This window comes from Balaenoptera musculus, chromosome 14 (genome assembly GCF_009873245.2).
Source record: "Balaenoptera musculus isolate JJ_BM4_2016_0621 chromosome 14, mBalMus1.pri.v3, whole genome shotgun sequence".
NCBI classification, from domain to species: Eukaryota; Metazoa; Chordata; class Mammalia; order Artiodactyla; family Balaenopteridae; genus Balaenoptera; species Balaenoptera musculus.
Window position 1 is genome coordinate 32,772,229 of NC_045798.1, and position 15,960 is coordinate 32,788,188.

Genomic DNA, 15,960 nt, shown 5'->3' on the forward strand with positions numbered 1-15,960 from the left:
AGGCATACCTTGTGCTATTAAACACTTGGTTATTTTATCTTCTTTCTGAGACCAAGACCCCACATGACAATAACACATAACAACAACAGCAACACAACAAGAACTGCAATCATTACTGAGCAATTATTGACATTATGTGCTACACCCTATGCAGAGCTCTTCATGGGAGGCTGCCCTGCACCCCAGATGAGCCCAAACTCAGGAGGAGACAGACATGATGAGGAGACTGGGGGTCAGCATCCTCTCTTGGACAATTCTCTCCAAAGATTCAGAGGGACTCCCCCTGCAACCAGAGTCCCAGAGCTGGGTTCCCTCTTTTGTCCCAGAATGCCACTGTGCCCTCCGACATAGAGGCTGCATTAGGGTCCAGGAGGGGTTTTGAAGATGGATACATGTAGGTTTAAATCCTGTTTCTGCCTCCTATTAGCTGTGAAGATTTGGATATGCTACTTAGCTTGTTTGGGCCTCAGTTTCCTCAACTGTAAAATGGGAGCAATCACTAGGATGATGAGAACTAGAATACCTACTGCAGTGTCTGGCCCATAGAAGGCACCTGCTGGATCTTATTCCTTTATTTTATTTATTTTATTGATTGATTGATTGATTGATTGATTGCTGTGTTGGGTCTCCGTTTCTGTGCAAGGGCTTTCTCTAGTTGCGGCAAGCGGGGGCCACTCTTCATCGCGGTGGGCGGGCCTCTCACTATCGCAGCCTTTCTTGTTGCGGAGCACAGGCTCCAGATGCGCAGGCTCAGTAGTTGTGGCTCACGGGCCTAGTTGTTCGCGGCATGTGGGATCTTCCCAGACCAGGGCTCGAACCCGTGTACCCTGCATTGGCAGGCAGACTCTTAACCACTGCGCCACCAGGGAAGCCCAGATCTTACAATTCTTGCCCTGTCCTCTTCCCCTCCAACACAGGAATGGTCCAGGCCACCTGGGGCAAAGCCTCTGCCTGATTCTAGATGACTCATTCTTCTAGCCCTGAAACTGCCTGAGCCCAGCTCATCATGCCTCCAGCCCTGATCAGCACAGAATATTCATGACTCCACATCTTGAACTCTTCACAAATGCATTTACTGAGTAGCAAATAGATCAGCGTGGCATATTTCCTGTATTGGGCTTTCAGAATATAATTATCCTGGATATACATAATGAGGCTTTCAGGCTAATGAAGTATGTAGCTCTACTTTCCCATCCCATAATAATATTACAAATTCTTGAATTTATTTTTGATGAATTTTTAGTGTCTGCCCTATAAGCTCTCACTTCTTATTGTTAATGACTGTGACTTTCTGCAGTGCCCCACCATGACATGTGGTTTCTAATGCACAAGTAGGTGTACAGTTACAGTTAGAATCGGCATCAACCTATAAGTAAAGTAAGGATATAAAGTGCATGAAAGCTCACAAGCCAAGTGGAAATCCTATTTCATCTATAAAGCAGTACTCAAGCATACACCCTCGCAGCTCTTCCTCAACCCAGGGCTGCCAGGTACAGCCAGGCAGGCTGTGTACTGCACAACAAATAATGTCCCTGGTGTGATGCAACACTGATGCCTGGTCTCTCCCCATGCCCTTGTGCACACACAAAGAAATTTTTTAAAAAATCCTAGTTTGTCCCACAGAGAAGTCACAGGAAGCTACTGGAATAATCATGAAAGGTTTTTACTTACAGGTAAAACATAGTCTTCTTTCTTAAAATCTGACTTCTTAAATTTATTTCTTTTTGGAGCCTCTGTAACCATTTCTGAATAAGATACTTCAAAGGACAGCTCTTCAGCTTGTAGTGGAATGTCTTTTTCCAGATATTCATCATCTACAGAACAGAGGATGTGGAATATTTAATATGCCATTTAATCAATCAATACCATTTACTGTAAAATAAGCACAAAATATTTACAAGTTAATCCATAAGCACGTTAGAATGTTTACATCCCAGGAAAAGCATTAGACTCACCCAGAATGATTTCAGTTAAGCAATTAATGTAGTGTCATCAGATTTCCACATGAACAAACTTCTATAATCGCTATCCAAACAAACTTTCTATTTAATCTGATGTTTTCAATTTTAGATGTTTATGTCTCATGGAAAGCATTGAAGATTATTAGATTATTAGAAAGCCCAAAATGAAATATTTCTATATATTCTCATGATATTAAAATTAAGTCCATCCAGACCCAACGTTGCTGCTATTGGGGAAGCAAAAGCTTAAAGCAGAGGGAGAAAGGGTGGAGGCCCCACAGAAAATTCCTGCCTACTTTCATTCCTCTTGGGTTTTTTCCCAAACTGTGGAACTGTGCCTCTTAAGATTTGTTCAAATTCAGTTTGCCCTTCACTACTAGATTCGTTCAGGTGAATTAATCCTAATTCTTGTGATTTTGTATTGTTACCTGACCTCGTATGATGCACATTACAAAGCTAAACAGGTGACAAGTACTGTCCCATATCCATGTTTCTCTCAAGTCTGAAATTAAGACAATAGATTCCTTACCAAAAACAAGTGAAATCAATTGAGTAAACCTAAATCTGATTTTTGACTAAGAGTTTGGCTTGTGATCTTGTTTCATTGCCTGGCAAAACTGTTCATATGTCATGAAAAGAATTATTTGATTACAAAAAAAAGAGCTCATCTCTTTTACCCTCTTCTATAGACAGTGACTAAATGAAAACCAAATAGAACAAAAGGAACAAAAGATAGAAATGATAGAAGACCTAGTTAATCTCAAAAGTTTAACGGAGAAATTTGTAAATCAACAAATTTAAAATTCTAAACAGTTATACTGAATTAAAACACAATAAATGGATACAGTAAGAACTTAGAAAATAATGAGGGCACAGTTAAGATTTTCACTCATCATACAGAGGCTTGCATGCAAATCAGAGTTAAGATTAATTGTTAAATAAAACGCTAACTTCTTAAGGACCTATGGACAGATTCTTTGGACAGTGTTGATTATACAGGCCGATACTCCAAATCACCAGACTATTCCAGGTAGACTTTTATCTTTCAGTGGTATGAGTTGAACTGAATAACAATATGGCAGCAAATAGAATGATGCGGAATAATTTACAGCAAATCCATTCTCTTCGATTTTTCTTTTTTTTTGGAAACAGCTTTATTAAAATGTAATCCACATGCCTAGAATTCACTTACTTGAAATGTATAGTCAATGGTTTTTAGGATATTTGCAGAGTTGTACAACCATCGATCAATTTTAGAACATTTTCATCACCCCAACTTATTTGAGTTTTGAAGCTAATGTTGCAAGTATGGGGTTCTGCTGTATCTGAGAAGACGGTGCATTATTTAGGGAAAATTATTTAGGGAAAATTTTGAGGAATCACAAAAGTGTGGCCTAAAGGGGCCTATTTCTAACAAGGAGGATTTGAGATTCCATACTGAGCTCATGCAGAGTATCCAATGCTCAAGTGGAAGAGGCCCATTTAAAAGCTAACCCTGTTACTCTGTATATCACAAGCTGCTCTGCTGCTGCATTTACTTGAGCATAATTACAGGTTCTTGGAAGTGGTCTACTTCCTGGTCTGCTTGATACTGTTAAGCAGATCCAGATTACCTGTGAGAGAGGCCCCAAATCAAAGACACTGCCTAAATGAGTAGTTTCTAAATGATGCAGTGGGAGTAAAGGTGGAAAAGATTCTGCTTCCAATCTGGCTCAATTAGTTTCGTCTGGTATGACAGATGGGCTGTTTGGAGGTGATGGGAGGAGAGGCCCGGGTGACAGAATCAAAAAGGGGAGAAAACACACTTATATTTTGCTTTCAGAAATTCACTGCTCACTGAATTGAGTGCCAGCACAAAAGCAAAAAGACACAGCTTGAGCTCAGTAGGAGTTTGTGTCACTCACCACTCACTGCGTTCTGCACTGACTGTCCAGGGTCTGCTGAGCCATTGGAATGAGCTGGCACATCTGGAATAGTCTCCAGGATAGACTGTGAAACAAGGGAAGACGAACACAAAACAGCTTATCATAAATACAGTCTACCCTATGTTTCAACCTGATTTATGTTCTGCAGTATGTTTGAATTCTTTTCACAAAAAGCAATTCTTGATTCCTTGAAGGGCTTGCATCTGATTTCCTTTGTTTTCTCACTCAGTTCAGACCTGTACAGCTCACACAGCTTTCTCAAAAGAGAACTAAGTCAAGGTCAAAATAACCACATCTTCTTAAATGTTTGTTGTCATACAGTTCCTAACGTAAAAATTACAATGCTTGATGTCACATAGTTTGACGATTATTATATTTGTTATTCTTGATGCAGCTGGTCACACATTTTGGTCATAAACTCTAAGTCATGACATAGCTAGATGGTTAATAACAGGGATGCTGGAGCCAGATTGCTTGGATTCTAATCCTGGTTCTTCCACTTCGTGTGACTTCAAGCAAGTTACAGGACTCTCTATTGCTTAATCTCCTGATCTGTAAAATGAAGATGATAACAGAACATATTTCAACAAGCTATTAGGAATTTTAAATGACTATAAATCACATGGAACAATATCTGGCACATAGTGAGTACTGCATGAGGGTTAGCTACTATTAATATACTCATACATTAACTTCTTCACTAGGAAATACAGAGTGATAATAACTACCAAAAATTTAAGTACGTTTTCTAGTTCAGTGTCCTCTCTTAATTAATTTCCTACTTTCTTCACTGCAATACTGCCAAAGCACTGCACTCCCCTGCAGTGTTATCAGAAGTTGAGTAATTAACTTTGTAGAGCTCTGTAGAGCTTTGTAGAGCTCTAACTTAGGTTGGATGGGTACTAGTAAAAACTTACACACAAATTCTACCATTTCTACCAATATAAATTTTAACGTGGAAGTTATCAGCTGTGAGTATGTGTGAGGGTGAAAATCTGCTATTCCATCAAGAATCTTTTTTATGCTCTTCATACGTTAAGTCTGTTCTTTTTTCCCTAGAGCCTGATGTCGTTTCTTTTATGCTCATATTTATTTAGCAATATGAACTGAACACCTGCTTCATGAAAGATCCTTTATCATGTAATACAAATTGCACAAGGGAATCTCGAATGCTGAGCTTTGCGTTCTTTTTCCTATTTTATTCCAAAGGAGATGACATATATTATTGTGTAAACAGAATGTGAATATATTACCAACTATTAAAACACAGATGCTCAATTACGTAATTGGTGGCTCTAAAAACTAACACTACAGAATAAAGATTACCTATGCACTAAAATCCTTAAAAAGATGTGGAACACTTTTCAGTGGTTTCCTTACGTTTTTCTAGAAAGAAATGTTTTATTAAACTTTGTAATAACTCATCTATAGAAGAGAACACTCCTGAAAATTGAGAAACACTCATGTAAGGCTTGAAGCTGATGGCTTGGGATCCTTGAATGGACTAAATGTCAATTTTGTAATCTGTAAAGTGGAGAAGTGCCATCTGCTGTCTGGTTTAACTGGCCTCCAGCCAGCCTATAGTATTGAATGAGGTCCCGCTTTTTGTAATATAAGTTATTCTGGGACTTTCCTGGGGGAAGCAGAAATTTAAATCGTGACCCTTGCTCTTTAGCTATTTATAATGAGGAGAAGAGAGTAACATTTATGGAACATTATTAAAAGACAATCTATTCTTAAGAGCTAATTTCTACACTACTAGTGTTTACTGGAGAGTAAAGGAGAGGAAAGAGGTGTCACCCAAAAGGTTTCACTGAAGAGGTGGCTGACCTTGCACTGGAACTCAAGGAATGATGAAAAGGACTTACAAAGGTAGGGAGGTGGGCAAAGCATTCAGGCCAGACATGGAATTATAAATTTCAGGTATGGAAACCTGAAGCATTTTGGCTTCATGAGAGGATCATGGAGAGCCTGATTTGTCAGGAGTTGAGACAAGGTATTAGAAAAATATGAGAAATATGTTAGTCAAGAAGGTTTTGAAAGCCAAGTAGAGATTCTCAGACTTAGACTCATAAGGGTTAAAACACAACAGAACAAACAAAAGAACATTCATGTGTTAAAGCAAGGGGATGACTTGGTGAAAATGAAAAGGAAGATCTCTCTGCCAATAAAGGGACCATGAGTTTTGAAACAGGTTGAATGAAAAGGCTCAGTGTTTGGTATTCATAATTTTAAAACATCCATTTACTCATTAAACATATTAATATTAGAATCTTTAAAATATTTTTACTAGTGATTTTAATGTATTTCAAACATAAATCCCACTCCCATTTAAAACAAACTTCCTTAGCTTGTCCATAATGGATCCTACCATTTCCCTACATGCCCAACCACTAGAGTTTCCCACTGGGGCCTCAGCTGCTTTAGGAGAGGCAAAGCTTCCCAGCTAACAACACTTGCTCTGCTGCCCAAATCCTACTGCACTGGGATTGGAGAGTAAGGGTTGAAGGATTATTATTTTAAATTCCAACATTTAGAAGGTTAGCACTATCTGCTTGAGTTCTCTTAAAACTAGACTTTGACTATCTGATATTTCCTTCACATTAAAGAAACACCATACCAAATATTTTCCATGTTCATTACTTACAGGAGAAACTCACCGACTCAAAAGATGTTTCTGACCTTCCTGACTGGCTGCTTGGTTTTTTTCTCATGGTTGCAATCTATGTGTTATAACTCTATATACTAAATCTGCCTGTGCTTCAGTCATTACAGACAATAAGGCTCCCCATATTCCTCTTCTGCATCTGAGATCAGAACTGATAAATCCACCTCTTGCATCCAATGTGCCAAATTCCCCAGAGCTGAACGTAAATAAGCCACATTCACTGACAAATACGTAACCAATTTTGAAATAAAAAATATAATAAAAATTACAAAATCTATCCAAATGTGAACTTAAAGGCATTCCGATGACATCTATGACATCTGAAATTATAAACTAAATATTAAAGACAATGAGAGTAATAAATTCCAAAAATCCATGTGAATAGCCGAAGTATTATTCAGATTACTTCTTAAACTTAAACACAAATAATAAAGTTTAAAAATAAATGGACACCAAGGGGGGAAAGCGGCAGGGGGCTGGGGATGGTAGTGTGATGAATTGGGCGATTGGGATTGACATGTATACACTGATGTGTATAAAATTGATGACTAATAAGAACCTGCTGTATAAAAAAATAAATAAAATAAAATTCAGGGGAAAAAAAAAGTTGCTGATGTAATGGATAAGTTCCAAGCAAATTCTTCTAAAAAGGGATATTCTGAAATTTTTGTCTCTGACATTAAAATGAGTATATATTTCAAAAAAAAAAAAAGAAAAATGTTTATAATCCAAGAGACTAGGAAAAAGTATCCAAGTAGACCCAAGAATGAATGAAAAAAATTAATAAGGATTAAATAAATTAATACGATAGAAAAAGTAGGCTTAATTAATTAAAGGTAGTGACTTTTAAAAAAAATACTGCCAACACAGGCAAGTATTTACATTCTGATAGACATAAATTTTAGGAAGAAAAAAGAAGTAATAGCTACCTTCACAGAAAATTTTTAAATTATGCACCTAAATAAATGTGTGTATGTATATATATATATTTGTGTACATATGTGTTTACACACACACACACCAACATATATTGAAATTTTAAATGAACTGGATGTTTTGCTAGAACAAATACACATTACCAAATTCATACAAGTTGGGATTGAAAGGAATATAATCCCTAAACCATATCCATTGAAAAATTAGTCAGAGCATTAGGTCTCCAATGATGCCAAGCCTTGGCATAAAACTGTATATAATAGTTTTTACAGATTATATGTTTACACCAAAGTTTAATAAATAGCTCCAAAATACTGAAAAAGATTCAAAGTTCTCAACATGTTTGTACCAAGATTAGCATAACTCTGGTAATAACAAAAAGAAATTACATATTATAGGCTAACCCCACTTACTAGAATAGTGGTTAAAAAATCTAAAATGGTAGCAAATCATATTCAGTAGCATAAGAAAAGAATAATATAACACAAGTAGGGTTTAACTAAGCAATGAAGTTATACTTCAACATTAGAAAAACCTATCAATGTAATTTCCTAAAGTAATTGTCTTTTAAAGAAGAAAAACAATACATTCATTTTAATAGATGATACAATCATTTGATATAACTCAACCTCTACTCCTGATAAAAGTAACTACAAGGCTCAGAAACCCAGAACAAATATTCTTCTTAATAGTGAAACTTAGAAGAATTCATGAGAAAATCAAAAATGTATCAAAAGATCTCCATAATTATTATTCAATGTTATAAGTGCTTGAGGTTGGTTCAATAAGATAAGAAAAGTAAATAAGATGAATAACTACAATCGTCCCTTGGTATTCATGGGGGATTTGTTCCAGGACCCCCAAGGACACCAAAATCCTCAAATGCTCAAGTCCCTTATACAAAACGTTGTGGCGTTTGCATATAACCTATGTATATCCTTCCGTATACTTTAAATCATTTCAAGATTACTTATAACACCTAATACAATGTAAATGCTATGTAAATAGTTGCTGGTGCACAGCAAATTCAAGTTTTGCTTTTTGGAACTTTCTGGGATTTTTTTTTTTTCTGAATATTTTCAACCTGCAGTTGGTTGAATCCTAGAATGTAGAACCTAAAAATAAAGAGGGCTAACTGTATTTTAAAGAGTGGGCAAATAAAACTTTCAGTATTTCAGACGATGTCTGCACAAATTATAAAATCAAATGACAAATTCTAAGAAATAAAAAAGAATTTTCAGAAAGGAAACTATAAGAGAGACTTTTGTGAGTAACAAAAATACTTTCCTTGTATATCCACAAAAACAGACAAGAAGATACCATGAAAAACCCTTACCATTTAAAATACCAATGAAAGCTATTAAGTTCCTAGTAACTAACAAATGAAAAAATGTGTAGGAAGAAATATGAGAGGAAAATATGAAATTTTATTGAAGGATAGAAGATACAAATGAATGGAAAGACACAATTTTTTCTCAGTGGGAAGATTCAATATTTTAAGATGTGAATTCTCTCTGACAATCTTTAAATTCAATGAAATTCTTAGTGGAGTACTAACAAGATTTTTATTTAATGGGTAGTGATAGCCTCAATATAAATGCATCTGAAAGAAAAAAATTTCTGAGAAGAGGAAAGAAAATTTTGATTCTAAACAATGATGGTGAACTTGTAACAAACTTAAATGAACAAAACATAGAGTCATAGTAATTAGGATAGACCCTGTATATGTAGAGAATTCACTTATCATAAAGGTGCAAATCAAACAAGTAAAAAAGATGAAAGAATGAAAAAACAAGATGTTGGTCAAACCAAGGCTATCCCCTCAAAAAAGATAAAGTTAGGTTACCTACTTTATCCCATTCCACAACATAAATGCCAATAGTGAAAGTTGTCAAGAGCCTCTGGAGTCTTGGAGATGACAGTAAATAGTCAGTGAGATTTTCCCTGACAGGTCGGCGAGATTTACCTTTATAGGCATCATGGCCAGGACCCCTGAAGCCCTTGCCTCCACTGCACTGAATCACTGGAAATCCCACCATGTAGAAGAAACTGGGGAACCAAACCGGGGTGCCCATGGCTCCTTATAATCAAGAAGCAGGGAAGTCAAAAATGTGTTTACGTCATGGTAAGAAGTTCTAGAATGATTTTCAGTACAGGTGCAGAAAGAGTTAAGTTGGCATCTGTGGGCTACTTTAGCAACTAAGCAATTTGTTTAACATTTCAAAGTAAAGATATTATGAGTAACAAACAATCCAAAGTAAGTCACACTAGAGACAGGTACCAATGAAATTTTTTTGAGTGTCATTACTGCTGAAACTTTTACTTATGTCATTACTGACATTCAATCAGTTTTCAGAAAAACAAAATGAAAACAAAAACGAAATCTGAGCGACTAATTTACCCCAGGAAGCTTTATCTATAACTGCCATGCAAGATCATTTTCTGTCTCTTACACTGTCAAACTTTCAAGGATCCTACCTGTAGACAACACGTGTTCAATAAAGATTTGGTGAATGAATAAATCAATGAATCAACGAATCAGCAAAGAATGAAGAAACAGAAAAACGTCACAAGCATTGTGGTCACAGAGCTGCCATGGAAAAGCCTAGAAAACAGGCCTACCCAACCTCCTCTTCTTTAGCAACTCAACTGTGCAAACACCATGCTTCAAGTTCTGCTTGGTGTGTGCACAGAACTACACACAGTACTTTCTTGTTGGCTTATAGAACAGGTGAAGTCAGCTAGGGGGCAGACGAGGAGGGGTCAGAGACAGGAGCTTTCTAACTAACTAACACTAACACTAACTAGAAAGTGGGGAGAACCGCTGCAGGCATGGAGCAAGACTTGCATTTTAGACCCATGACTTGCAGCCACGGCGAGGATGAGATGGAGGATATAAGCTAAAGTCCGGGAGATCACTTAGGCGGCTGCTTCAGTAACACAGAAAGATGATGAGTTTCTGTACTAAGGAAGTAGTTGTAGGAAAAGAGGGGAGTAGACATATTCTAGAACTATGTACAAGATAAAATCAACAGGTGTCAAAGAAGACAGGTAGAGGTGAGGCTAAGACTTAGGGCTGAGTCTTGGGCACATGGGTACCTCCAGCTGAGACTGAAAATGAAGGATCCTGGGCAAGGCCTTACTTAGAACAGGAATCCCTGGTCATGGGGGAACAGCAAAACCATGTAAGGTCTACTGTAGGAAACTCCTCATTTCTAGGAGTTACCAGTTTGTAAATGACTTACTTTGTTTTCATCACTAAGTGGGGTGAACTGGAGATTATCTCTAAAATAGAGATATTCTCACTTATTTGCATTCCAATGCGTGGTCTTAAATGGGAAAGTAACAGTTGAATTCAAAGCCAGTAGGTCAGAAACTGTGGGTAAGCCTTAGCCTATCAGTGCTATAACCTGTAGTGAGTGCTACTGACAAAAATCACTCACATTATTTTATGCTTCTTAAATGATCACTATGAAACAAAACAAAACAACCTCATAACCAAAAATCTAAAAACACAACAGAAAAACCCATTCACGTGGGGCTAATAGCATTATCTCCCTGAACAATGGGGGTGCCCTGGGAGTGCGTTGTGCATATCAACTACCCAGTGTATCAAACTCGACAACAGATGAGAAACTACTGCCCAGGAGAACGTTGAATGTGCCCCTCCATCTGCCCGTCTTGTCGTGCTCTTTTGCCTTCCATCAACTTGCCATTGGAGAACCACTACTTTATCTAACAGGCTCTCTCACTTCTTCTGGTCCATTATGCCACACCCTGACAGGGCTCCTGCACAGAAACACCAAGTGGGGTTCCCAGTGGAGGTGGGGTGGGGGGAGGAATGACGAGAGTTTGAGACAAAGAAAAGTAGAAGTTCTACTACTCAAGGCCACGTGAGTTAATCTGTCGTAAGTGGTGGGTTTGTTTGGATGAGTCCTGAGATCCAACGCTGGACACACAGGCAACAGTGGAGAGCCTTCAATATCAGGAGGAGGAAATTTTAATTTATCCTGCAGGTAAAAGGACTTCTGAGTTAAGATGGCAGAGTCAGGACAGATCATCTGTATGAACTCAGACAAGGGGACAAAAGTTAACAAATCGCTCCATGTTTGATGCTCCTAAAGAACACTGCATCAGTATTAATTTATGGAGTCCTCTTTCAAACTGATCTATTCATTCCTCAGTTTTGAGTCTCTTTCTTCCTAATTGCTATAAGGTTGATGGGTCTATTGGCAGCTGTGGTTTCCTCACAGTGTTAGTTCAAGCTTTTCTCATCTGTTTGAAAGAAATCGCTTCTTCTTGCCTTGAATTTGCAATTTTGCCCCGACATGCAATCGTCTGGGCATGTGATGACTTACCATGGAGCCACTCCTGGGAACTGCAAAACTCCCTTCTTCATCTTGGGACCCATCTGACAGGGTAGTAATGTTGAAAGAAGCATCATCTGGCTAAATGGAGAAATGAAAGCACCATTCTTATTCAGGCAAATACTTTCTAACATGTCTGTGTATTCCACTATGCGTACGTATTTCGATATGTGTGGCAATACACAGAGTTATGACTGCCAGGGCATGGGCAATTGCACCAGCCCTTCAGGGCTCATCACTGCAAACCACCTAAATGCCTGGCCCTCTGACAGACCCTGGCCCTGCGGCAGACGCTGCTCTTGTCTGCCACAAATTCCATTTTCCTTAACAATATCTTGGTTTTGTTCCAGGGAGTGAGGTGTTAAACCAGAGAACTTGATTTCCAGGCTTCTTTGCAGCTAAAAGTGATCATGTGACAAGTGTGGTCAATGAGGTGTAAGTGTAATATTACGAAGAGTGCCTCCAGAAAAGTTAAGGCTTTCCTGACCAAGAAGAGTAGGGTCAGCTGCTACATGCTCATGACAACACTCTAGGTGACAGCCTGGAGTTGCCAGCACCTTGCTCCGATGAGGATGATGGATGGCAGAGATGGCTGGGTCTGTGCTAAGGGGCATCACGTGGCTGCCCTGTCACACTTGGACCACCCCCTCTTAAGCATCTCCACGTGAAGCAAAGCAACTCTGACTTTTCTATTACATGCAGCCAAACACAAACTTAACTTGTCTAATCTTATTTTTTTTTTAACAAACCCTAGGACTACCTTTCACAGTGATGAGAATTCAATAACAATAGTACCAGATTGTTTTTTCATTTATAAAGCTTGAAGTAGATTTTTGCTTTAGTGTACAATGGCATTACTGAAATTTAAGAAATGAATGTTCTTTTCTTTACTGAAGGAACCTTATGGCAAAATCGAATATATTTGATACTTATAAAAACATACGATATTTTGTTTTTTAAAAAACTGTCATTCATCTTTCTTGACCATATTTTCTAAATTTTCTATAGACGGTATGTGTTACTTTATAAAATAAACATAGGACTCTTTTTTCTTTAAAGGAACAAATAGAACACAAGATCTAGCACAAGAAATTTAAGTCAAGATGACAAGCTGACAATCACCTAACTCCCCTCACCCCAAATCACTAAAAATGGCAGAAAATATGTAGATATATATTTTAAAGAAACAGATTGTTAACAGCAATGGAAACCAGCAAAGAATTCCATAGCTGATAGAAATTTCTAGAAGAAAAGCTAATAGAATTGATTTGGTAAAATAAAAACCTCTACTTGAAAACAGCATAAAAGAAAATTTTTTAGAGAGAGAAGAGAAAAATAACAGAATGTACAAAGAGTAGGAAAGGGCCACAGGCAAATAGTTAAGAGCTGTTTACAAAATATTGATAGAGGTCAAGTAGACCATCCCTCTTTAAATATGCAGACAGCCCCTAAATATAACCCTAGAACCGCCCCCACCCCAATTCTGTCTAAATAAAATGAACTAACTGCCTTGGGGTGGGTGGGCTCCTAGTTTGAGTACAGCTGACCCTCTGCCTCCACGGGTTCTACATTTGCAGATTCATCCAACCCGGATGGATAATATTTGAAAAAAAATTCCAGAAATTTCCAAAAAAACAAAACTTGAATTTTGCATATGCCAGTAACTATTTATATAGCATTTACATTGTGTTAGGTATTATAAGTAATCTAGAGATGATTTAAAGTATTCAGGAGGGTGTGTGTAGGTTATATGCACATACCACACCATTTTATATAAGGGACTTGAGCACACATGGATTTTGGTATCCTGGGGTGTCCTGGAACCAATCCCCCATGGATACTGAAGGAGGAGGGGGTCTAAAAGAGAAGGAACTTGGCAGACCACAACAAAAGAAACGGAGGGGCGGCTGAAAATGAAATCGGCTTTGCCTGGATGAAGAATTCTTCATTCCCTTCATCAGTTTTGCATTTGGGGAGTGTTTACTGCACTAACCCACCTGCCCCCTCTATGCAAGATGAATGAAATAAGGGGCTGATTCTTGTGAAAGTTCAGAATTCCAGCTATAAATTCAAAATTCAAAAAAGTTGCAGAGAGGGCAAACACAAAAAGCTTATTTATAAAGGAATAAGAGTCAGACAACCAAAGTAAGAAGAGAAAAGAAACCCAGATTGTCATGTAAGAGTGCAAGAGGTCAATGAGCAATATGGGAAATGCCACTGTGTGGGTTCTCCAGGAGAGCTAAGGTTTTCTGTTAACAACGAACAGTCAGTTGGCACATGTTCCTAACGGGATCCAGAATTTGCTAACCATCTTGTAAGTTCAAGGATTAAATCCACATGCTATGGTGGCAGCGTGAAAAGAGAAAGTTAGAAGTTTCGTGCTAAGGTTGGCACTGCATTGCACTGCAGTTGTACTAGCCTTGGTTTATCCACCATTAGTTGCTCACTTTGTGATTAAAACAAACTCCTACTTGTTTAAATCAAGGTTCCTTAGATTTTCTATACTACAAAGCAAACACAGATGCAACTGATCATTTTTAACAGAAGGTATGATTGTATTTTGCAGCGAATTATAAATCAATAGCAAATGTAGCTATATGATTTTCGCTTAAGACATTGGAAATAAACTAGATCGACTACTTTGCCTTTGAATTAACTAACATCTCTAATGACTAATTCATTTATGTTGACTACACATAGGAAAATGTTTCTTTTATCTATACAAGTGATTTGTAGAGTAGTTTGTAAGGACTGTAGACTGGGTTGTAAGCCTTCTGTACAGGTTGTAAATCTTCTGTAAATCTTTTGTAAATGCCCAGATTTAGTGGCATTTGTGATTTAGAGTCAAGATTCAACCATGTATAATATATAAACAATAGACAATCATCTATATTATAATAGACAATTCCTTTATTGTAAGTAGCTTATTGCAAAATAAATGTGTTAGATATTAAAGAAATCATAAAATACTATATGGACTCTTTTGTAAAGGTTTCTTGAGATTATAGATTATAAAGTATACAATTTGATGAGTTCTGACAAATATATAGACCTATGAAACCATCACCACAGTCAAGACAATGAACAAAACCAGCACTCCCCAAATGTCCTCATGCCCCTTTGTCATCCCTCCTTCCCTCTCCTCCTCACCAACCCCTAGGCAATCACTGATCTTCTTTCCCTCACTATAGGTTAGTTTACATTTTCTGTAATTTCATATAAATTGAATCTTTTTTGTCTGGCTTCTTTCACATGGCATAATTATTTTAAGATCCATCCATGCTGTGTATATCAAATGTTCATTGCTTTTTACTGCTGAGAAATATTCTACTGTATGGATATATCACAATTTGTTCATATATTTAGCTGCAGGTAAAACTGGGTTCTTTCCAGTTTGGGGCTATTAAGCTATAAACATTTGTGGATAAGTCTCCGTATGAATATATATTATCTATGAGTAGAATGGCTGGGTCTATATGGAAGGTACGTGCTTAATATTTTAAGAAACTACCAAATTATTTTCCGAAGTGGATGGACCATTTTACATTCCTACCAGCAATGTATGAGAGTTCCAGTTGCTCTGCATCCTTAGCACCAGTTGATACGGTCAGCTTTTTTAATTTCAGCCATTCTACAGCGTATGTAGAGATATCTCATCGTGGCTTTATGTGCATTTCCATAATCACTAATGACACTGAGCACTTTTCATGAGATGATTCGCCATCCAAATCTCTTTCTTGGAGAGGTGTCTATTCAAATCTTTTCCCCATTTTAAAAGATGAGAAAAGACCAAACAAAGTTTTATCACCGAAAGCTCCAAGTATGTTCTTGAAACAGAATGTTGATTTGTTTTCAGAAGTAGAGGATTTGTGCGATTAAGTCGAAGGAACTAGGACTTCCCTGGTGGCCCAGTGGCTAAGACCCTGCACTCCCAATGCAGGGGGACCGGGTTCAATCCCTGTTCAGGGAACTAGATCCCACATGCATGCCGCAACTAAGAGTTCGCATGCTGCAACTAAAAGATCCTGCATGCCACAACGAAGATCCCACATGCCACAAGTAAGACCCGGCACAGCCAAATAAATAAATAAATAAATGTTATT

General features: G+C 37.6%; 1 protein-coding gene across 6 annotated transcripts in view; it reads right to left on the reverse strand.

Moving 5' to 3' along the window:
* ARHGAP28 (Rho GTPase activating protein 28) overlaps positions 1 to 15,960 on the reverse strand; it is a 155,228-nt gene that overhangs the window by 36,804 nt on the left and 102,464 nt on the right. For all 6 annotated transcript variants that reach the window (XR_005016241.1, XM_036823789.1, XM_036823788.1 and 3 more), the window contains 3 exons: positions 11,849 to 11,938; positions 3,866 to 3,950; positions 1,672 to 1,814 (listed from right to left, as the gene is read on the reverse strand). Coding sequence is in view for 5 of the 6 variants with exons in the window: in XM_036823789.1 (XP_036679684.1) it covers positions 1,672 to 1,814; positions 3,866 to 3,950; positions 11,849 to 11,938 (318 nt within the window). In the remaining variant the exon portion in view is untranslated. The remainder of the gene's footprint in view (positions 1 to 1,671; positions 1,815 to 3,865; positions 3,951 to 11,848; positions 11,939 to 15,960) is intronic.